Here is a 24,274-nt window from a genome sequence, read left to right on the forward strand (position 1 = left end):
TTGGCTCAGGTCATGATCTTGTGGTTCGTGGGATTGAGCCCCACATCAGGCTCTGTGCTGACAGCATGGAACCGGCTTGGGATTTTCTCTCTCCCTCTTTCTTTGCCCCTTCCCTGTTCATGCACTCTCTCAAAATAAATAAATAAACTTAAAAAAAATTAAGTGTTTATATATTTTGAGGAATCTATAGCATAGAGGGAACCACAGGTTGCTGATGAGGGCCCATCCCAGAATGGGCTTCTTTAGAATCTCTCCTTATGGCTGGTATCCCTGCTCCCATTGACTCAGCTGATGTCAAGGTTTGTGGTTAACATGTTTCCAGTGTAATGATGAGAAATTCTACATTAATGGTTCTGTGCGGAGGTTGACACTCAGACATAGCTCCACATTTGTATGTTTCTTTTTCTCAAAGCCTCTGTGTTCACATACTTTTCCCTGTGGCCTCTTGAGTTTAGAGTCCATTTCATAACTAGTTCCCTAGTAGATTTGTAGTAGCAAAGGACATGGCTTTATTGTCTTGTGTGTGAGCTGACTCTGTGCACTCACTGAAATGAAAGCTCCTGTCAGACTACACTAAGATACTCAGTTTATGCCTCCCTTATAGACACACAAACACAGCTAGAAATACAGAAGAGACAAGGGGTATAATGCTTGATGAAGGTGGAGATACATGAATGGTGGTCCAGATATCTATTGGAGAGCTTTGATTGTGACACATTTCACATATCACAGCCTGCACACAGTGGTGGTTCTAACACTTACCTTGCTTCACATGGAGCTGTAAATGAGAGTTTGAAGCTCAAGAGAGGAGTGAGCTGGGCAACTAGTGATGCCAGGACCTGGCATTTTAGATGATCAAGTTTATTAAAGCTGTTAAAATTTCTGTGTGTTATTCCTTGAATTCTGGAAAGAGCAAGCCATTGGCTTTTCTGCCTGAAGATGTAGAGTACCATTTAATTGCAAAGATTGAAGATGATTGCTGCTGCAGTGATGTCTTTAGTTGACAGAGGTATTATTAGGCAAAGTTTGTCTGAATACTTAGGAAAGTGAAACAAATAATAATTAACAGAAACACTGCTCATATTTCAATTCTGACAGAAGTGACCTCTGGACCTGAAATATCAAGACTGGCTTCTTAACATACAGTGCACTAAGTGTCTGAAACATTGCAAGAAGTGCCCTTTGGCTCTAGTCTCTGTTAGAGAAAAATCCGTTTGCATGAGTGTGTTCATTTGAGTCTGTGTGTATGTGAGAGAGACAGAAACAAAGAAAGATAGAGAAAGAATGAATAAATGAGTGAATGAATAAATGGATACCACTGAGTACATCGACAAATTGGCAGTATTAACCACAAATAACCTGCTATGCATCCCCCAACAGGATTTATGTTCCACCTTACCCACGCACATAAAATCACATACATTTGCTACAAAACTCCTTTTTAAACATATCATTTTAAAGGTTTCTTCCAAAGTATATTCCTTTATGTGAAAATAAAAGCTTCTAGGTTTGAGGCACCTGGGTGGTTCAGTCAGTTAAGCATCCACCTCTTGGTTTTGAGTCCAGTCATGATCTCATGGTTCATGAGTTCGAGCACTGTGCTGGGCTCCGTGCTGCCTGTGCAGAACCTGTTTGGGATTCTCCCTTTCTCCCTCTCTTTGCCCCTCTACTGCCTTCACACACACTCTCTCTCAAAATAAATAAGTAAACTCAAAAAAAAAAGCTTCTAGATTATGCATGTTCCCCATTACCATCTCAGGTTGGCTACCTGGCACAAGTTAATGTTCTCCCAGTTTCTTGAAACCAAAAACCCACTTATATTCCTGTTTTTGTTAGTAATGTCAGTACCAAAAATATTTCTACTTTTTTACAATTAGAAAAGAGTAATAGATTGAGTATTGGCAATGATAAATAGAAATGAACACTCTGTTCAATTAGTGAATAAAATCCAGAAAACAGAAATTAAATTAATAGCCTGCACATTATTGCAGCTTGGAGTTGAGGCCACTAGCTGGCCAATGAACTAACAAATGTATGTAGTGTGTTACATGAGGGGCATGTCCTTTGCTAACACCATAAGTGTCTGGTCCAATGAGTGGAGTTTGATAGTAATTATTGCTACAAGTATGAGGTTTTTGAAACAAAAAAAAAGAAATTAATAGCATAAACAAAACCAATTTTATTTTTTAATTTTTTAATGTTTATTTATTTAGTTTTTGAGAGAGAGAAAGCTGGGAAGGAGCAGAGAGAGAGAGAGAGAGAGAGAGAGAGAGAGAGAAATCCCAAGCAGGCTCCACACTATCAGCACAGAGCCTGTCTCTTGGGGCTCAAACTCATGAACCGTGAGATCATGACCTGAGCTGAAATCAAGAGTCAGACAATTAACCAATTGATCCACCCTGGTGCCACAACAAAAAACAACTTTAAATAATGCTTTTAAAAGTTTTTTTGATGTTTATTTTTGAGAGAGAGAGAGAGAATGGGGGGGGGCAGAGAGAGAAGGAGACACAGAATGTGAAGCAGGCTCCAAGGTCTGAGCTATCAGCACAGAGCCTGATGAGGGGCTCAGACCAACAAATGGTGAGATCGCGACCTGAGCTGAAGTAGGATGCTTAACCGACTTAGCAACCCAGGTGCCCCTAAATCATGCTTTTTACAAAGAACTGGGAGACAGAGAGAATAGAAAATATTTAATTTGTCTTAAAAATTCAGCTGTCAATGAAGCTGACAAAAATTGAAAACAAAAAACTATAACTTTTAAGTATCAAAAAATATTCAGTGATTAAAAATACCAACAAACAATAGGACCCTAAAGGTGTAATTCAAATTCTGGTCTTGGCTACTGCCTTAAAGGACCTTCTGATGATTGGATAGTGCTTTTGATGGACGCTGATTCATTGTCCATACTCTCCCTTTCACTTAAGGAAATGCTGCTCCACAAATACTGGGAATACTGTCAGCAGGCAGGCTCACCACTGTAGATAGATACCTTAGACCTTGTCAGGTTGCTTACATTTATGACTGACCTTATCCCAAGTAGAGAGTACTCTGAAGAACCATTATAGCTCCAGAGCTTCCTGTGGGTTTGATTAAGGCTCTTGTTGGATTTGCATGACTGTTCAACTTCTCTGTCCACTACTGCTTCCTACCATTTACTTCAACAGGTATTGATATCAAGGACTGTCCTTAATGAATACCTTGTATGCTAGCATCCATTAAACAGATTGATTACAAGGAAACCTAAACCCACTGTGTGATAGAGCTTTACAAATTATATTCTCTCATTTGACCCTCATAAGCTTCTGTCAGTGAGAAATAATCACCCCAAGTTTATAGCTCAGTTAATGTATTAGTTGGTTACTGCTGCATAACAAATTACTTCAAACTCTAGTGGCTTAAAAATAAAAGAAAAAACTTATTACCTTATAATTTGTGTCAGTCAGGAATTCAGGAGTGACTTAGGTAATTCTGGCTCAGTTTTTCTCACAGGTTGTAATCAATACATAAGCCAAATCTGTATGTTATCTAAAGGCTTTCCTGGAGCCTTAAGATCTGCTTCCAAGAAAGCTCATTGACATGGCCATTAGCTGGAGACCTCAATTCCTTGCCACATAAGACCTCTCTATATACTGTCTGAGTGTCCTTACAACACGACAGCTATCTTTCTTTAGTGAAGTGATCTGAGGGCTGAGATGGGGCAGGGGGACAGAGACAGAGAGAGTGGAGAGAGAACAAGATCAGTAAGCCATAGTAACTTTCTGCCTCACTGCAATGAGTAAAAAGCCCAACTTTGACTACAGATGTGATTCTGGTATTTTCCTGGTAAAGAACGATGATAGCAGGATGGTCCTGAATTGGTTAGCCACACCAGTTTGACAATGCAGCCCTTTCACAACCCTTTTCCTAAGCCCTTTCATTCCTTGTTTCTACAAGTATCTGGTGTCCATGCTGAGCAAAGGTCTATTAGGGACAGAGACTACTGCAGATACCTATGTCAAGGAATAGGTAGATTGTGATATGGTATAGAGTGCGATATGGGAGGACTGATTAGGACAGAAAACAGCAAATGGAAGTGCTGGCCAGGAGGGTCCAGCAGCAGCTGCTGTGTTCATTTCCCTGATCCTTGACACACTTTGTTTAGGGATAGGGTGGTAGGGAGTCTGGGGCTGTGGAACTAATGTGGGATCAGCTCTGCAAAGAGGCATTATTTCCATGTTATTTTTTTTTTCTGACCCTCAGGCACAAAGGTATCAAAATACCTGGATACTTCCAAAGAGGCACAGTTCTTACATGGGTTGCTCGTGGTGGACCCCTCCCTGTCCATTATTTAGGGCCCAGGATCCTCTTCAGGGAAGGTGCCCCAGAAGCAGCTGCAGGCCTTCAGAGGAATGGCTTTAGTTATGCCCTTTTCTATCCCTCATCTCCAATTAAATTATGTGTCTTTCCTCAGAATATCTCTGGTTCCTAGTATTTTGTCCTAGAACTTGTCTCTGAATTGATACCCTTATTCCTGGGATCCCTGACTGTAGTCCCCACCTCCAGTCCTAGTACATAACTCTGGAGTCTATTGATCCCACTCAGTTTCTTATAAGACTTTAATGACATCATGCTATTAATGATCACAGAATTCCCCTCCAGGCACTGCTGCTTGTGATCCCACCATTTTGTAACCTCTGTACCAGAGAAAGCAAGTGGTTGGATATAAACACTTCATCTCCTCAGTAGCCATATCCAAGGGCAAAAACTTCAAACCTAGAAAAATCAATGTTATACACTGCCCTCCACCCGAACCAAAATAAAATAATGCAGGGTGAAAGGGTGTCCAGATGTTCTTAGCATCCTAACCTTCATCAAAGAAAGGAGGTAATGTAATGGTAGGGGAGCACACTTTCTGGAGGTTGGGAGGATAGTCATAAAGACGTGGCCTAAGATAGACCAACAGCCAGGGAATACCAGGACCCTCTATCTCCCCAGGAGAATGTCATCGTAGAGCATTAAATCCACAGAATTGCCTTATCACCAGTGCTCTGGCTGGCACCTGGTGGGCATTTAATGATTGCTCAATGCATGAATGGAGCTTTAGCTATCATCCAGTTAAATACTTCTGTATTTGGTACTATATTATTTTGCCAGGTCTTCCATAACAATTACCACAAACTAGGTGGATAAAACACAGAAATTTGGTTTTTCACAGTTCTGGAGGCCAGATGTCCAAGATCAAAGTGTCAGCAGGTTTGGTTTCTTCTGAGACCTCTCTCTTCTTGACTTGCAGATGGCCTCCCTATTGCTGTGTCTGCACATGGTCATCTCTCTGTGCTTATTTATCCCTAGTGTCTCTTTCTGTATGTCCTAATCTCCTCTTCATATAAGGATATCAATCAAATTGGATTAAGGCACACCTTAACAGACTCATATTAACCTAATTATCTTTTTAAAAGCCCTATCTTCAAATACAGCCACATTCTTAGACACTGGGGGTCGAGGATTCAACATATGAATTTGAGGAGAAAACAATTCAGTTCATAACAAGTGGTGCCACTCAAGTACAGAGGATGGAAGGAGCTCCCAATGTTATAGTAGCAGAAGGTTTTCCAGCTTCTAGAAAGGTATCTCCTAAGTCTTGCAAGGCCTTGATCTTGCCCTGACTTCCTCCTTATCAACATGTTTCCCCTATTTACCAAGCTTTCCATCTGATAGCTTTTCTGAAATGCCCCCCCCCCACACCATTTTCCTCTTGAGGATACCTATGCCTTTCTTGGGAAGAGGTTTTCTGTCCTCAAATTTTTACTTCAGCTTGTTTGTGGATACCATTGGCCTCTCTGAAGAGGGATCACATCCTTACACCCCACAGTGATTTGAAAGAGAAATAATGACAGAGCCCATGAAACAAGGATGCCCTCTATTCTGTGTTGAATTGTGTCCCCTCTCAAAATTTGTATGTTGAAGTCCTAACATCCAGTACGTCAGAATGTGGCATTATTTGGAAATACAACTTTTGCAGGTGTAATTAGTTAAGATGAAGTCATACTGGAATAAGGTGGACACCTGTCAGATATGATTAATGCCCTTATAAAAGGGAGAAATGTATACACATATTCATACAGTGAAGATGATGCAAAGAGACACAAAGAGATGATAGCCATCTATCAGCCAAAAAAAAAAAATGTCCTGGGATATATTCTTGCCTCACAGCTCCCAGAAGGAATGAATTCTGCCAATACTTTGATTTCAGATGTCTTACCTCCAGAAATGTGAAACAATAAATTTCTCACTTGTCTTGTGTTAGTGAGGTTGGGAATATAGGCTTTGGTAACAGAATGCCGCCATTTGATTCTGGCTTCTTCTACTCACTAGATATATGATATTGCACAATTTAGCTTCATTCTGTGCCTACATCCTCATCTGTGAAAATGAAGATGTAATATAACCAATCTCACGTTATTTTAAAAATTAAATGGGGGTAATTTAATTATAGATCATGTAATTGTAGCTCATATTGTCAGTGTAATTTCACATCTAGATGATGCCTGTGCCTGTGCTCTTTGTAGGTGTATGTGGACAAGACAGACATTTAAGAAAGGGAAGTAGCTCCTAAATTCCAGATTCTATTGGTTTTTATGCTTTTCCCCAGTATCTAACTTGTGAGATCATCCTGACTTTAAGACATATATTTAAGATGGCTTATCAGCTAGCCCTGAAGGCCCAGAAATCCAGGGCAATGAGCATCTCTGCAGCTGGGAACTCAAAACAAAATCTCCCAAACCAGTGCTGAAGATTCAAGTTGGCATTAAGAAATAAGCAATACATAGACCCCAGTCACCAAGACTCTCTAGTCCCTCTCTGGCTCTGGTATTTGAGTTCTTCAGGTGAGGTTTCATGCAAAGAAAGTCTTCTGACACTTTCAGACAGCTTGCTTCTCAGAGAAACTGCCCCCTTAACTTATTCCACTACCGAAGTCCTAGCATTGGGAAGACAAAGTAGACAGTTGTCAGCCCCAGTTCTCTCCCTTGCCTGGCTCATCTCAAAGCTAAGGCCCCTTGAGGCCATAAGGAATATGGCTCACAGAGAATCCATTGGAAACATAGATTCGTGGTTGCTAGGAATGGAGGCAATAGGGAAATGGGACTGACTGGTAGTTACAGAGTTTCTTTTTAGGATGATGGAAACGTTCTTGAATTAGAATGTGGTGATGACTACAGCATAATGAATGTCCTAAAAACCTATTAATTTTAAAATGGGGGAAATTTATGTTATATAAGGTGTATCTCACTAAAAAAAAAAAACATAGCAGAAGGAGGTGACTTGCATGACATAGAAAGCCTAGGTCACTTTAGAGAATACCTAAATTATCATAAACTTTTGATAGAAATATAATGTTAAAGGCACTGCCAGTGAGAGTTCAGAAGGAAATAGGGAACATGTTTTTAAAAACAGGAGAAAAGGATAACCTTGTTATAAAGTGGTAGATAGCTCAGCTTAATTGTGTCTTCCATTTGTGTAGAAAGCAGAATTTGTAAGGAATGAACATGATATTTTGAGGAGAATGCCAAGTAAAATATTAAAGGTGTAGCCTTTTTTCTCCTTGCTGCTTATAGTAAAGAAGTTGGAACACATAAACTGAAGGAAGAATGTTAAGAATAAAAAACCCTGGACTTAATTATTTGGGAAATTCTGAGCCTATTCAAATTGTAAAAGATGCTAAAACTAAGGGATTCACTATGAGGAAATCATTCCCTAAAGAGAAAGCAATGGGTATGGCTGAACAACCTTTGTTAGAGCTTCTAAAGGATGAAAAGATCAGAGTATTTATTCATACAGAGGGCCCTTTGAGGAGATTAAACATGTGACTCATGGATCCCATCAACCATCTCAGCAGAATCCAGTTACAAAAATATGTTTATCCAGGAAAGATCTGTGAAAGCTCTTCTGGTCAAATGCAATGAATATTTGACATATAAAGAGTTGACTCATAAGGTTTTTGAGAATGTTATATCAGCAGAAACACTGCCAACTTGAACTGAATGGGAAAAAGAGAGGATCAAATGAAGGAAGGCTGTTGGACTCCCAAAATTCTACAGGCAGGAAACAGGCTGATAAAAGTACTCAGCTTCAAACATGTATTATCCTTCAAGGAAAATGGAAGGATAACTCTGAGGACAGAGCCTTGGATATAAAAGGTGGAGCCTCAGGCACAGAAGTCAGAGCCTCTAGCCGTAGAGAATTATTCCTAGGCCTTTAAGCCTAGTGGAGCTTGTCTGGTTGGATTTCAAAATTCCTTGGAGCCAATAACTATTTTCTTTATTTTCTCACATTTGGAGTGGGAATGTCTGTTAATTATCATAATCCTATCCTACCACTATAATTTGGGAAGAGGTAATGTTTTTACTCCCTCACAGGCCCACTAATAGAAGTTTTTCCCAAGGGAGTATCATACTCAGTTTCTCACATACCTGATTAAATGATTTACAGTTGATATTGTGGACTTATATTGATATATAATGTGTTAAGACTTTAGGGGATATTTGGATGAGGTGAACATATTTTGTATGTAGAATGGATATAAATTTTAGGGGGTCAGAAGGCAGACTATATGGTAACCTGAATAATAGCCTGTAAGGATATCAATGTCTCAGTCCCTGGAACCTGTAAATGTTGTCTTATATGGCAAAAGGGACTTTGCAGATGTAATTAAGTTAAGGATCTTTAGATGGAGAGATTATTCTGGTAGGCTCTAAATGTAATAACAAGTATCCTTGTTAAAAGGAAGGGAGAGGGAGATTTGACACAGAAGAAAGAGGCAATGTGATAACTGAAGAAAGATGCTATGCTGCTGGTTTGGATGATGGAGGAATGGACCACAAGCCAAGGAATACAACAATGCAGCTCTAGAGGTAGAAATGGAAAGTCAGAAAATTCTTTTCTAGGGATGCCAGAGGGAGGCCTTGCCAATATCTTGTTTTTGACCCAGTAAGACTGATTTCGTACTTGGACTCCAGGACTATAAGAGAACAAGTACATGTTGTTTTAAGCCACCAAGTTTGTGGTAATTTGTTACAGCAGCCATAAGAAAATAGTACTGGAACCTTTAGGGATCATCTAGTGAAGTGGTTTGCAAGCAATCCTCAAAACTTCTTTTTACAGCTCTGCTTCAACTCAAGGTGCCTAGTTTTTATTTTATTCATGTCCATCTGGAAAAATTTCATTTTTTTTTGAAAAATGAACATATAGGAGATTTAAAAATACAATCACTGATTTAGTCTAATACACAATTTTATAGATGAAGAAAAAGAAAAATCCCAGAAAGTGAAAAGATTTTCTCATGTTCCAGAGCAGACAAACAAAAAACACCAAAACAATTTCCAACTAACATTTCTTCTGCTACACTGCACTAGAACTGGAAAAATAAATTGGAGATAAATTGTAAAGGAGTAAATAATATATGTAGAGAGCATAGAAAAGTGCCTGGGACATATATGCCCATAAATGTTATAATATGTTCTTGAATTTGCAGAGAATATCTCTGGAAGAATACACAAAAATCTGGCAACAGTGGTTTCCTCTATGTAGGAGAAATGAGACACAGGAGTGGGAGAGAAATGGATTTTTCACCACATACCTTTTTTTAATTTTTTAAGTTTATTTATTTATTTTGAAAGAGAGAGTAAGAGGGGTAGGGGCAGAGAGAGAGATGGGAGAGGTAATCCCAAGCAGGCTCCACACCGCCAGCACAGAGCCCAATGCGGGGCTTGAACTCACAAACCATGAGATGATGACCTGAGCCCAAATCAAGAGTCAGATGCCTAACTGACAGAACCACACAGCCACACCCACCAAATGCCTTCTTTAACCATGTGCATATACTATCAATTTCTCTATACATAGAATCCCTAAATTGTGAGAAGGATTAAATGAAGCTATCTTTCCTTGTTTAGAATTAGGGTTCCTATCTCCTCCATGTGGAGATATAGAACCAACTCAGAATCTCTAAATTAGTCATGCCAAATTGTACTTATAGAGTATAATATAGCAAAGGTTCATTTCAGTCCAATGTCTGTATCCACCAGTCATCTCTACAAAGATACCTTCAGAGCACATTTTTCAAAGACAATTAGACTTCCAAAATTAAGATTTTTTTATATTTGTATAAATATTTGCAAATCATATTTGAAAATCCAACTAGACAAAGTTCACTACCTGCTTATTACATACACCACATTCACCAGCCTTAGTCTCTTTCCTGAGGCTTAACTAAGTCACAAGAATAGACTCCTTGAATGGTCTATTCCCCAGCTCCTCTGTGTTTCCTATATCTAGCCAAAGTAAAATTATCACTCCAGTCACCTAGCTGTGTTACCCATTTGGGATCCAATCTCTGGAGAAACTTCCCTGGGACTAATGGAACACAGATCCCATCTGTTATATTTCTTGGGTTAAGTAAGTTATCCTCAGCTCTTTACATTCCCTGAAATAGTGAGGACATTGGATAACCCAGTTATAATGTCCCATAAGTGAATTTCTATTTTCCCCTGCCCATTCCAAACAAGTCAAATTCCAAACTGAATTTTTTCCTTAATCTTCTAGATTGCTGTTGGTCTGTTGCAGTTGGCCTAAGAATGATAGGATGAATCTCCGCAATCTCAAAAAACAAGCCCAGGTCCTTGTGGACCTAGACAATTTGTCATGTGTGATTCCAACTGAGTTTACAATCATAACCTGGAAGTTAGAGTTCCAGAGTTCAAGTGAGAATTACGGTGGCTGCTTCCACCCTTGAAAACCCACATCATTCTGTCAAGAAGAATGTGTTATTCTAATCCTAGAGATGTTGAAACAGGATATTAATTCAGCTACAGAACAGGACCAGGGATGAACTTCATACAAGTCAGTCACTGACTTTTAACTGCTTTCATTTGGTGTTACTACCAAAGACTCCAAACCTCACCCTTATGATCACTTGAGAGACATGAATCCTATAGAGTCTGAGAACTGTCCTCAACTGAATGCTTGTTAGCAGACAATATCAACTTTCATCCAGTCCCCAGTTTTCATACTGCCTCATTCCATAGACCAGAACAGGAGGTGGGGGCTCTTACTATCCCTACATCCTTTAAAATTATAGGGAAAGGCACTTGGGTGGGTCAGTTGCTTAAATGTCTGACTCTTGATTTTGCCTCAAGTCATGATCCCAGGATCATGGGATCAAGCCCTGTGTCGTTCAGTGTGGGAGGCCGGACCCCGGTGCCAGGCTGAGACCGGGTTGAGCAATGGCTCCCTGTTGACTCAGCCAACCCGGTGGTTCCCCCTCCCATTCCCCCCTTGCAAAGGCATACGAAAGACTTGTCAAGGCTGAGAAATCTAATTCCTGAAGCTTATGGTCTGTGAGTGTTGGCAGTAATGTTACCCCCCTTTTCTACCCCGGGTCAAATAGGAACAAACATGGGAACTATGTTTTGCTAGCAATCTATCAACAGGACCTTGCTGTGACCCGTTTAGAAAGTTCACAATGTACACAGAACTAAATGTTTTGGTTGGCAGCGATCATGCAAAACCTGTTTATTCTTAGAATGACTTGACCCATAAGAGTCTTGATATAAAAGATTGTGTACAGCAACAATAAAGCCATCACTTGGGCCATCCACCCAGGGGACCCTCCTGTTCCCAAACTGGCTTCTCTCTTCTTTTCTTTCTTACATTCTCCTATCCTCAGGACCCTGATCTCGGTGTTTGTTGCGCAGGTCGCAACAGTTCAGCGTAGAGCCTGATTAAGATTCTCTCTCTTTCTCTTCCTCTCTTTCCTTTTGTCCCTCTCCCCCACACACACACTCTCTCTCTTTAAAATAAAAATAAATAGGAGCACCTGGGTGGCTGTCAGTTAAGTGGCGACTTCAGCTTAGGTCGTGATCTCATGGTTCATGGGTTCGAGTCCCACTTCAGGCTCTGATTTTCTGATTTGCCTTTATATTCATACTCTGGATAATTCCATTCCAAAAAGGGTTTTCATAGCCCTCAAGGAAATTATTTTCCATTATACAAAATAATGTTAGCACCTGATGCCTTGATTCCTGATCAACCACTAGCATACTCTGAAGGAAAGCTGAGGGTCCACTGTATTCTCAGCTAGTTAGGATATAAGGGCACAGAACCTATAATCAGTTGCAAAACAAAAGGAACTGAAGTTTTCTTGCAGCTCAGAAGTTTATTAACTGAGGTTGGACCACTTGGTGTTACTTGCTTGATCCTGCATCTCTGTGTCCTGGCTGTAGTGAGGAAGAGGACTAGCTGCTCTATCGACCACAGGTGATGTCATCCCAGGAACATGGTGAGCCCTCTCTCCTGGTTCCCTGTTGCCATATCTGGGGTCCATCACTATCAGACCCCACTTCTGTTTCTTGTGCCTGAGCTGAAGGGATGATATATTGTTTTTTTTGTTGTTTTTTTTTTGTTTGTTTGTTTTAGGATTTTGGCATAGTAGGGGCTAAATACTTGCTGATTGTGATGCATCAGATTGAAAAATTTCCAGCCTAGTTCTGTCAACTCCCCTTTGATGAGAATAAAGCCTCCAGGAAAGTCTAGCCGAGACTCCTGCATGCCATGAACCAAACATTTGAGAAACAAATGGATTGATTCATTGATCTGTAAGCAAGGGAAAACAATGAAAAGAGGAAGATCAAAGAGGTTTCAGAAAAAAATCACAATGTCCTTGCACTTTTTGCTCACCAAAGATTAAGTTAACTGAGATATTCACTGACATACCCATTCATCTGGATAAACTGTATAAATGAGAATTATCTACTTCATTTTTGAGGAGGGAATGCTATCAAGCTCCCAAAGGCAATGCATGTTCAAAAGATGTTGACCTAGCAAATTTCTGGATATTCATAAGATTATGTGGTTTTAAGTGAGTTCCTTGTATGCATTGACCTACCAAGAGGATCCCAGATATTGTAGATGAAATTATAAAGGCATGCATTGCAACAGTGCACAAAATTCAGTCCTACACATCCATATCAGTTGATGTTAAGATGCAAAAGTAGAAGCAAGCTGGCCAAGTTTACTGCTTCCATTGCAGCATGAAATATATCCTACAGCCTAAGTCAGTATTAGTTCCTTGGAGGTGAGTAGGAGCCCACAATGTAACTTTTAAAACATAGGCTAGAGGAAAGGTCTCCCATCATAGATCTTGGACTATATAGTTAGGAAAATGACCACGAATGACTTGGTAGCGTTGATGGGACAGTATTTCACACCTGCAAGTTACATAGCTTAGCTATGGGTCCACTTTAAAACCATACAATCACTTTTCAAACTGAAAGAGATCTATTTCAACCCTGCATATTATAGATGAGAAAACTAAAGCCAAAAGTCTTTCCCAATGATCATGCTTTTCTATTTTTAAATAGTTAGCTAACTGGCTTCCAAGGTTATGTTTACCTCTTCATCTTCCACATTCTTTTTTATTTAGTTTATTTATCTTTTTTTTGAAAGAGAAAGATAGAGCATGCAGGAGGAGCAGAGAGAAAGGGAGGAAGAGAGAGAATTCCAAGCAGGCTCCGTGCCACCAGCACAGAGCTGGACATGGTGCTTGACCTCACAAACTGTGAGATCATGATCTGAGGTGAAATCAAGAGTCAGACACTTAACCAACTGAGCCACAAAAGTGTCCCTTCATCCTCTACATTCTTGGCACCCCTCCCTATCACTACTATGGGACTCTTACCAATGATGTTATGAACACAGTTCTCCTTGGCAATATTCTGGAGTTGGCCTAAAAGAGATGCCATGTTTTCTCTTCTCAGGGCAGTAAGATCCATGTCTTTGAGGCCTTGATGGATTTCCTGAGACACTTGTTCACTCACACTCAGCATAGCCACTTGAGGCCTAGATAATGAAGGACAGAAAGCAGAGTGGCCTTGACATAGGGTCAGAGCAGAGTGGCCCTGACCTAGGGTCAAAGCCCAGAAAGCCCCTAATAGAAGACAGGTCCTCAAAGGATAATTCTAACTCACCACTACTGGTAGACAGCAGGACCCCATGTACAAATTAAAAACCTTCATTGTTACCCTCAAGGGGCCAACTAACTCATACATATAGTATTATATTCATCTTCAAGTAAAACAACATAAATTGGACAAGGGTTCAGTTCTATCGTTGTATTCACTCATTATTCTTTAGTCACATAAACGTTATTTAAATCTTGTTTTAAGATTTTCTTGGGTATTTTCCTGGTTGTTCTTTTCGTATTTCACCAATTACATTATAAATATGTTAAGAGACCTGGACTTCTAATTCCTCTTTTTATTTTCGTTGTGGTGCTCTGCATGCAGTGATGATCAATCAATATTACTGATCAACTGATAAACTTCTGGATATACATACACAAATCCAACATCACATATTCAAATATCTAATGAATTATTTTTAGAAAAACATGATAATGAATCATTTGTAGCAAACTAGCCTCCACACTCTTCTCTTTGGAACTAAGTTTTATTACTCTATTCCAAGCCTTGACTTATCAAAAGACACCAACAATCTTTACCAGTGGCCCCCAAGGTCCTTTGTGTGGTTTCTGATGACAAATAATCAATAATATATTACCAAAAAACACATATTATTTTCAACTCTAAGAAAGATCTGCCTATGAAGCTTACCTAGAGTTAAATTCCTCTGTCAGGGCCTTGGTTATGCACTTCAGTTTATCACAAATTCAGAAAACCTGAGTAAAGCATTACCAGAGAAACTTCTGGCTATTAGCAAGACTGAGGCTAGGATAGTTAACTGGTGCAGCTGGGACTCCATCTCCCACAGCCAGATTTTGTCCATCAGCAAAGTCTGTTGACAGAGGGAAGAGTGGGTTAAGAGAGGAAAGTTCTGGTAGAGATGTTAAATACAAAACAAAAAGGCAAAGCTCTAAAACACATTTGTACCTCAGGGAACTCATAATTATCAGGATCCCAGAGAAGGTTCATGTAACTCTGGAATAGCACCCTTGTGGGATTGGGGACATCTGAGTTTTTAGCTACCCAACTTGGAGGTGAACAGGCCAAGCTGCAGGAGCTGGAAGATCCATAAGAACTTGTAGATGGTATAATGAGATCTGTTGCTGCTTTGGTTAGCCATTTTGTGGTGTAATCAAGGAGATCTATGACATAAAAGTGAATATGTGAGGCTTAAAGACTAAGACTTGGTCAATAAAAATTATTTTGTGGGACTTTCTGTCCTAGTGAAATATTCCTTTTCCCTACCCTTTACCCAGAAAAGAAACTTTCTATTCAAAAATTAGAAAATACTTTATCACTATAAGAAGGCAAACCCAAAGTCAAATCTCCCTCTCCTGCACTTAAATTTTAAACATACTGGGATGCTTGTCAAGGAGTTCTTGAAATATAGCTCGTTCATACTGGACATAATGTTCCTGCAGGAAGGGTCAAAGGCTCTAGATAGTATAGCTCACCATGTCCATTTTCACCAGGATGAGAACATGGAAGATACTTCTGTCATAAGAAGAAATCAAATATTTACACTATGAAAGGAAATCTAGTGTGGAAGGGTGGAACTCAAGCAAGAAGTTCTAAAATCACAGTATTTTAGAGTTAAAGTGGGCCTTAAAAACAACCATCTAACTTGAATTTACAAATAAAAATACTGCAGTTAGGGACCCAAGACCACAAAGTGATTGTTGTCAGAAGTAAAGACAGATATGTCTTCTGTCCTTTTAGTTACCAGTCTAGAACTCTTTCCAATGTAGCCACTACTTTTTAGAAAGAGTACTCAGTGGAAGGGAAATGATCAAAGCCCTAATAACTATCTATGAGTAGCTGGAGTGATGGTGATTGAATTTCTAACTCACTGGTCATATCACTTTACCATTCTGAGTCTTGGTTCTCCTAGCTATGAAACAGGGATAATCTTCATTTATGTCCCCTCACAGGGTATAAGTTAAGATACATAGGAGAACATCTGGGAAAGGGCAGTTTGAAATCTCTAGAAGAATTACTATGCTATGTCTTAGCATCATTTATTAAAAGGAGTCAAAATGATATAAAGATCACCAAAAAAGACACCAAGAGACTATCCTTGGAAAACAACAGCCACTAGTCTAGGGAGGAAAATAAGAGATATTAGTCAGTTCATCAGTATAGAAGAGCAAGATAAGGCAGGCGCTACAACACAGTATCCAGCCCAGAGTTTTCTGGCACAGTTGTCTAAGGCAGATTTCAGGGTCACTACATTTAGTTTCTTACCTCAGTAATTGCACAGGATCTGTTATGCTTTCTACTTTCTGCACAGCTTCATCTTGGACTGGTGCACACAGTCAATGGAATGAAATTGTTTAGAAATCCTAACACTCTCCAATGAACAGCCCTCTTAAAACAAAGTCATCACAGCCTATGTCTTTTGGGAGTCTCAAAACTATGTCTCTAAGTTTCTGGTAGGAGAATATTATTTCTTTCTGTTTAGGGACCGATTATAACACAAGGCTTCACTGGGATCAGTAATAACAATAGTGCCATATTATTTCTTGATGACAATGAGGTTAAAATATGAATAAAAATAGGAGTATCATAAAAAGAAGTGTGGAATATAAAATATAAAAAAATACACACCACCACAAGGTGATTGAAGCACTCCTAATGAGGGATAAAGACATTTTGATTGTTTTACTTGAAAGGTCAAAGGTAATAAGCAAAGGAACCATTAAAGGTCATTTGAAATTGCTTTTTGACTCAAAAGTATGAGATCCTTGTGGGCAAGGGCTCTTTTATTCACTTATGTGCTTCTGAAACATAGAAAAAGCTCAGTGAAAATCTTTTAAATTGAACAATATACTGTGATATTATAGCAAGATACCAACTTTCAAGCTTCATATCATACAAATAAAATGCTTCTTTAGATGGTCTATTTAAGTAATGGACCATGTTCAGAAAGGCAGTATGCAACTTAGGATATTGGTAGCCATCAACAATCCAAAGATTTGGTCTGCCCAGAAACTTAACATCCACAAATGAGAGGTTGGTTACTCACCTCCTTAAATTCTTTTAAAAGTTCAAGAGCATAAGTGAGGTCAGGGGAGTACTGGATAGCTGCGCTTTCAGATGGTCCCAAAAAGCATTGTACATTGTCTCCATGAACCTGCCTTCCAAACTATAAGAAGTTTAAATGAGCAAATTTCTCTCTACCCAGAGAACTGATACAGGATCATAATGTCCTAAATCCCAAACAGCACTTTCAAGATCATGAGGGATCATTAAATTGACAGGCCAAGAGCTAAATGTAGATGGGCAGAATTGAATAAACTGAGTTTAGTATCAGATGCAAAGATGTTAACCAAATCATCTCAGAAGGGACCTCAGGGATCCAGAGAAGCTCTCCTGCAGTAGAAAGAACCATGAACTAGGGGTTGGGCCCTTGAGTTCTAGTCCTGGTTCTGCATCTAACCTAAATGTATACCTTAGTTTCTGTGTCCGTATACTTATACTTTACACTAGATATTCTTTTTATTTCAGTTTTGAAACCCAAGAAAAAATTTCCTTCTTGATAAAACTTGAAAGTTTTAGGTGCACCTCAAACTCAGCAAGCTGAAAATTCAACTCATTATCTCCTCCGTTCAGCCCTGTTCCTTATTCATGCAAACCAGAGAGCTTAGCTCTTTTCATCTTAAAAATATAATAATAATGCAAGTTTTTTTTAAAACAAATACAAGAAATACAAAAACAAGTGGGTAAAAAAGTCAAAGTTCATCCCCCCAACACACCAATCCCACTTGTGAGATGTCACCAACACATAACTTTGGTGTGTACTGGATTCCTTCTAAATTACTTTCCCCTCATCTATTTATCTACTGGGTCACAAAATTCCAGAGATTTTGTTTCCTAAATATCTCTGTAATCCATCCCCATCTACTGTAAATTCCTACCTGAACTATTTCAATAAGTCTATTAAATGGTCCTCCTACCCCCAACAAAGTCTTACACACACAATGCCACATATTCGTGCTAAAATCAAGGATTTTTTTTTAAAGATACAAATGTGATCGTGATGGCATGGTTTACCATGATTTCATGAGCAATGATAAGTTTACAAACTTCGTTAACTGTCTCTATCAGAGCTGTGACAGAAAGTACTTCAGGTCTGCTCTCTGGAAAAAGGCATAGCAGTCATCATCAGAGAACCCACACAAGTAGAATTTCTATTTTATTTAGAGATTTACTCAGTGATGTAAGACCGCAAAATTTAGATCCATCAAACATCCTACATGGATTCACTTAATCATTCTAGTATTTGGAGGTTTTCTGAACTCTTTGACCTTCAATAGCACTGTAACTCTCTGAGAATTCAGGCACGAAGAGAAGTTTATGAAGAGGAAAAAGTGAAACTGATTTCAAAACCTTTTGCTTGAAATATCAAAATTGTAAGTAAACACAGCAAAGAAACACTGACAAATTAATAATTATGATTTATAAAATAAATATTTTTATGAGTTACTGTTTCTACTATTTTTTTTAGTTTCAGGAGTATAATTTGCTGATTCATCACTTATATACAATACCCAGTGCTCATCACAAGTGCCTTCCTTAATACCCATCCCCCATTGAATCCCCCCCCACCTCCCATCCAGCAACCCTCAGTTTATTCTCTGTAGTTAAGAGTCTGTTTTATGGTTTGACTCTATGTTCACCTGTTTTGTTTCTTAGATTCCACATATGAGTGAAATCATATGGTATTTGTATTTCTCTGACTGACTTATTTCACTTAGTATAATACGCTTTAGCTCCATCCATATCTTTGCAAATGGCAGGATTTCATTATTTTTTATGGCTGAGTAATATTCCATTGTATATATATACACACCACATCTTCTTTATCCATTCATCAGGAGATGGACATTTGGGCCCTTTCCATAATTTGGCTATTTTTGGTAATGCTGCTATAAACATCAGGAATAAATTCAAGATAGATGAAAGACCTAAATTTAAGATAGCAGCCTATCAAATTCTTAGAGAAGAACACAGGCAGTAACCTCTTTGACATTGGCCTTAGCAACTTCTTACTGGATATGTCTCCTGAGGCAAGAGAAACAAAAGCAAAAATACACTATTGGGACTTCATCACAATAAAAAACTTCTGCACAATGAAGGAAACAATCAACAAAGCTAAAAGGCAACCTACAGAATGGGGCAAGATATTTATAAATGACACTATCTGATAAAACGTTAGTATCCAAAATATATAAACAACTTATAAAACTCAACACCAAAAAAATAAATAATCCAATTAATAATGGGCAGAAGACATAGACAGTTTTCCAAAGAAGACATCCAGATAGCCAACAGACACATGAAAATATGCTTAACATCACTGATTGTCAGGGAAAAAGAAATCAAAACTACAATGAGATATCACCTGAAACCTGTCAGAAGGGCTAAAATCAACAACATAATAAACAACAGGTGTTGGTGAGGATATGGAGAAAAAGGAACCCTCTTGCACTGTTGGTGGGAATGCCAACTGGTACAGCCACTATGGAAAACAGTATGGGGGTTGCTCAAAAAGTTAAAAATAGAACTACCTTAGGATCCAGTAATTGCACTACTAGGTATTTACCCAAAGAATACAAGAACATGAATTCAAAAGGACATATTCACCTGTATGTTTATATCAGCATCATTTACAATAGCTCAAATATGAAAGCAGCCTAAGTGTCCATCAACAGATGAATAGATAAAGAAGATGTGGTATATATATATATATATATATATATATATATATATATGGTATATATATGGTATATATATGTGGTATATATATATATATGTGGTATATAAGATGTGGTATATATATATATATATATATATATATATATAATATATATTATTTTGCTTGATATATATATATATATATATATATCAAGCAAAATAAGTCAGCCAGTGAAAGACGAATACCATATGATTTTACTCATATGTGCAAATTAAGAAACAAAACAAATTAGCACAGGGGGAAAAAAGAGAGAGGCAAATAAAGAAACAGATTCTTAGGACACCTGGGTGGCTCAGTTGGTTTAACATATGACTCTTGATTTCAGCTCAGGTCGTGATCTCATGGTTTGTAGGATTGAGCTCTGTGTTGGGCTCATGCTGATAGTACAGAGTCTGCTTGGGATTCTCTTTCTCCCTCTCCCTCTCCCTCTGCCCCTCCCCCACTTGCTCACGTGCTTTCTCTCTCTCTCTCTCTCTCTCTCTCTCTCAAAATAAATAAATAAATAAACTTTTTAAAAAAGAAACATATTTTTAATTATAGAGAACAAACTGATAGTTACCACAGGGGACGTGGGTGAGGGAATGATTAAGTAGGTGATGGAGATTAAGGAATGCATTTGTTGTAATGAGCACTGGGTGTTGTATAGAAATGCTGAATCACTAAATTGTACACCTGATAATAATATTGCACTGTGTGTTAACTGAAATTTAAATAACAATTTTAAGAAAAAAACACTACCAAAAAAGAAAACTACATGCTAGTTTCTCTGATGAACATAGATGCAAAAATCCTGAACAAAATATTAGCAAACCAAATCCAACAATACTTTTAAAATATATGCAATACAATCATGTGGGATTTACTCCTGGCATGCAATGATACAATGTTTGCAAATCAGTCAACTTGATACATCACATTAACAAGGGAAAGGATAAAAACAATATCACCTTTTTAATGGATTCAGAAAAGCATTTGACAAAGCACAACATGTACTCATGATAAAAACTGTCCAAAAAGTAGGCATGGTGGGGGGCGCCTGGGTGGCTCACTGGGTTAAGAATCCAACTCTTGGTATCCGCTCAGGTATCCGCTCATGGTCCATGAGATCGAGCCCCTCATTGGGCTTGGTGCTGACAGTGTGGAGCCTGCTTGAGATTCTCTGACTCTCCCTCTCTCTCTCTCTGCCCCACCCCCGCTTGCTCTCTGTCTCAAAATAAGTAAATAAATATTGTGTTTTTTTTTAACTAGGTTTGGTGGAAACATACCTCAACATAATAAAGGCCATATATAAAAAAACCCACAGTAACATCATACTCAATGGTGAAAAACTCAGAAATTTTCCCCTAAGAGCAGAACAAGACAAGGATATCCACTCTCACCACTTTTATTCAATAGTACTGGAAGTCCTAGTCACAGCAAGTAGACAATAAAAAGAAATAAAAGACATCCAAATTAGTTAGGAAGAAATAAAACTTTCACTATTTGTAGATGGCATGATACTATATATATATAAAAAAAAACCTAAAGATTCCACAAAAAAAAAACTATTAGAACTGATAAACGAATTTAGTAAAGTTGCAGGATACAAAGATCAATATACAAGAATCTGTTGCATTTCCATACTCTAATAATGAAGTAGCAGAAAGAAATTAAGAAAACAATCCCATTTACAATTGCACCTAAAAGAATAAAATGGCTAGGAATAAACTTAAAGAAGGGAGTGAAAGACCTGTACTCTGAGGACTATAAAACACTGATGAAAGAAATTGAAGATGACACAAACAAATGGAAAGATATTCTATGTTCATAGATTGCAGGAACAAATATTGTTAAAATGTTTATATTTTCCAAAGCAATCTATAGATTCAATGCAATCCTTATCATAATACCAACACTATTTTTCACAAACTAGAACAAAAATCTTAAAATTTGTATGGAACCACAAAAGACTTCTTGAGAAAGAAGAACAAAACAGGAGGTATCACAATCCAAGGTATACTAAAAGCTATAATAATCAAAATATAATGGTATTCACACAAAAATAGACACATAGATCAGTAGAACAGAATAGAGAGCCCAGAAATAAACCTACACTTTTATGGTAAATTAATCCATACAAAAAAGGCAAGAATATACAATGGGAAAAAGATAGTCTCTTCAACAAATGGTGCTGTGAAAACTGGACAGTCACATGTAAAAGAATGAAACTGGATCACTTTCTTACACCACACACAAAAACTCTAAATCGATTACAGGCCTAAAAGGGAGACCTAAAATTTCTAAAATAAGACATAGGCAGTAATCTTTTTGACACAGAAACATTTTTCTTGATATATCTCCCTTGGCCAAGGTAAACAAATGCAAAGTTAAACTATTGGGACTACACCAAAATTAAAACTTGTGAACAATGAGGGAAACCATCAATAAAAGAAAAAAACAACTCACCTAATGGGAGAAGATATTTGCAAATGATGTATCTGCTAAGGGGTTAATATCCCAACTATACAAAAGAACTTATACAACTCAATACCCCAAAAATAAATAACCCAACTAAAAAATGGACAGAAGACATGCATAGACATTTATCCAAAGAAGACATCCAGATGGCCAACAGACACATGAAAAGATGCTCAACATCACTGATCATCAGATAAATGCAAATCAAAACCACAATGAGTATCACTTCACATCTGTCATAATGGCTAAACCAAAAACACAAGAAACAGCAAGTGTTGGCTAGGATGTGGAAGAAAAGGAACGCTCATGCACTGTTGGTGGGAATGCAAAGTGGTGCAGCCACTGTGGAAGAAAGTATGGAGGTTCCTCAAAAAAACAAAAATAGAATTTCCCTATAATCCAATAATTCCACTACTAAGTATTTACCCAAGAGTATGAAAGCACTAATTCAAAAAGATATATGCACCTCTATGTTTATTGAAAAATGATTTACAATAGCCAAATTGTGGGAGCAATGTAAGTGCCTATCAATAAATGAATAGAGAATGAAGATGTGGTATATATACATAATGAAATATTACTCAGCCATAAAAAGAATAAAATCTTGCTATTTGCAACAACATGAATGGATCTAGAGGGCATAATGCTAAGTGAAATAAGTCAGTCAGAGAAAAACAAATACCATCCAATTTCACTGATATGTGGAATTTAAGAAACCAAAGGACAAATGGAAGAAAATAGAGACAAACCAAGAAACAGACCCAACTATAGAGAACAAACTGATGGTTACCAGAGGGAGGTGCATGGGAGGATGGGTGAAATAGGTGAAGAGGATTAAGAGTACACTTACCATGATGAGCACTGAGTAATGTATACAACTGGTGGATCAGTATATTGAAACTAATATAACATTGTATATTAACCATACAGAATTAAAATCTTAAAAAAACAGTCTCTTAAATATAGAGAATAAAACGGTGGTTGCCAGAGGGTAGGTGGGGAGGGGAATGAGTGAAACAGTTGAAGGGGATTACAAGTAGATTTATCTGTCTGTCTCTGTCTCAAAAATAAATAAACATTGAAAAAAGTTGTTGAGGCACTGGGGTGGCTCAGTCGCTTAACCGTCCAAATTCGTTCAGGTCATGATCTCATGGATTGTGGGTTCGAGCCCTGCATCGGTCTCTGGGCTGACAGCTTAGAGCCTGGAGCCTGCTTCGGATTCTGTGTCTCCCTCTCTCTCTCTGCCCCTCCCCCACTCATGCTCTGTCTCTCTCTATCAAAAATAAACATTAAAAAAAGTTTTAAATTGTTGAAGAGTAGACTTATCATGATGAGCACTGAGTAATATATAGAATTATCGAATCACTGCATTGTACACTGGAAGCTAATATACACTGTATGTTAATTATTCTGGATTTTATAAATAAGTAAATATGTAATCTATTTCCAAAGACTCTCAAGGATTGTCAAACACAAGTTATTATGCTTTGTTGGCCTCTTTCTCTATAGCCAAAATGTCTTTCAATTTTACCTGCTGGTAAAGTTCCTAGGTCCTATATGTAAATATTCAAAGGGGAAAAAAAGACAACAAAAATAATAATCCAAAAGAGGAGTAGTGAAAGGATGAGGAAGGAAAAATGCAAGGTTGCAAGAGACCTCTATGCTCCTAAAAGACACTTAAGCCACAGGCAGTCTATTACTTTAATGTAACTGCTATCAAGCACTACCCAAGGATGTGATGGTAGAATTCTAGACGTACCAGGAGAGTGGTCATCTAAACAGAAACTCTTGTTTTCCTGGCTCTTCCCTGGTGTTTTAGGCTTATAAGCCCCACTCTCTGCTTCACGGGGATCATTTTGTAGCACACTTTATTCAACCTTGGGCATCTTGATGTTATCTGGAATGAGGAAGACAAGGAGAGGTAAGCTGTTGGTAGTATAAGATCTGGCTCTGACCAGGGATGAGGGAGAGGAGGGCTCTTCAGCTGTCATTGTGTGCCTTGATGACAGAACCTACTTCTCCCAGTTAAGGTGGTTAGGAACAAAGGCTTCAAGAGCCTCTT

General features: G+C 38.2%; 1 protein-coding gene and 1 non-coding gene across 2 annotated transcripts; one reads left to right on the plus strand and one right to left on the minus strand.

Moving 5' to 3' along the window:
* The first annotated feature begins 1,974 nt into the window (after window positions 1-1,974).
* On the plus strand, window positions 1,975-2,126 carry LOC113597523 (small nucleolar RNA SNORA62/SNORA6 family). Its single transcript, XR_003418296.1, has one exon. It is a non-coding gene; the product is annotated as a small nucleolar RNA SNORA62/SNORA6 family (small nucleolar RNA).
* A 10,155-nt stretch (window positions 2,127-12,281) lies between these two features.
* On the minus strand, window positions 12,282-24,203 carry LOC106974089 (T-complex protein 11 X-linked protein 2-like). Its single transcript, XM_053201651.1, is given in 11 exon segments — window positions 12,282-12,412; window positions 12,447-12,630; window positions 12,751-12,758; window positions 13,715-13,875; window positions 14,649-14,700; window positions 14,703-14,829; window positions 14,925-15,139; window positions 15,355-15,491; window positions 16,242-16,309; window positions 17,023-17,142; window positions 24,090-24,203. Coding segments are annotated over 11 exon segments (1,317 nt in total).
* Window positions 24,204-24,274: the final 71 nt, after the last annotated feature.

Source organism: Acinonyx jubatus, chromosome X (assembly GCF_027475565.1).
Source record: "Acinonyx jubatus isolate Ajub_Pintada_27869175 chromosome X, VMU_Ajub_asm_v1.0, whole genome shotgun sequence".
In the NCBI taxonomy this organism is placed as follows: Eukaryota; Metazoa; Chordata; class Mammalia; order Carnivora; family Felidae; genus Acinonyx; species Acinonyx jubatus.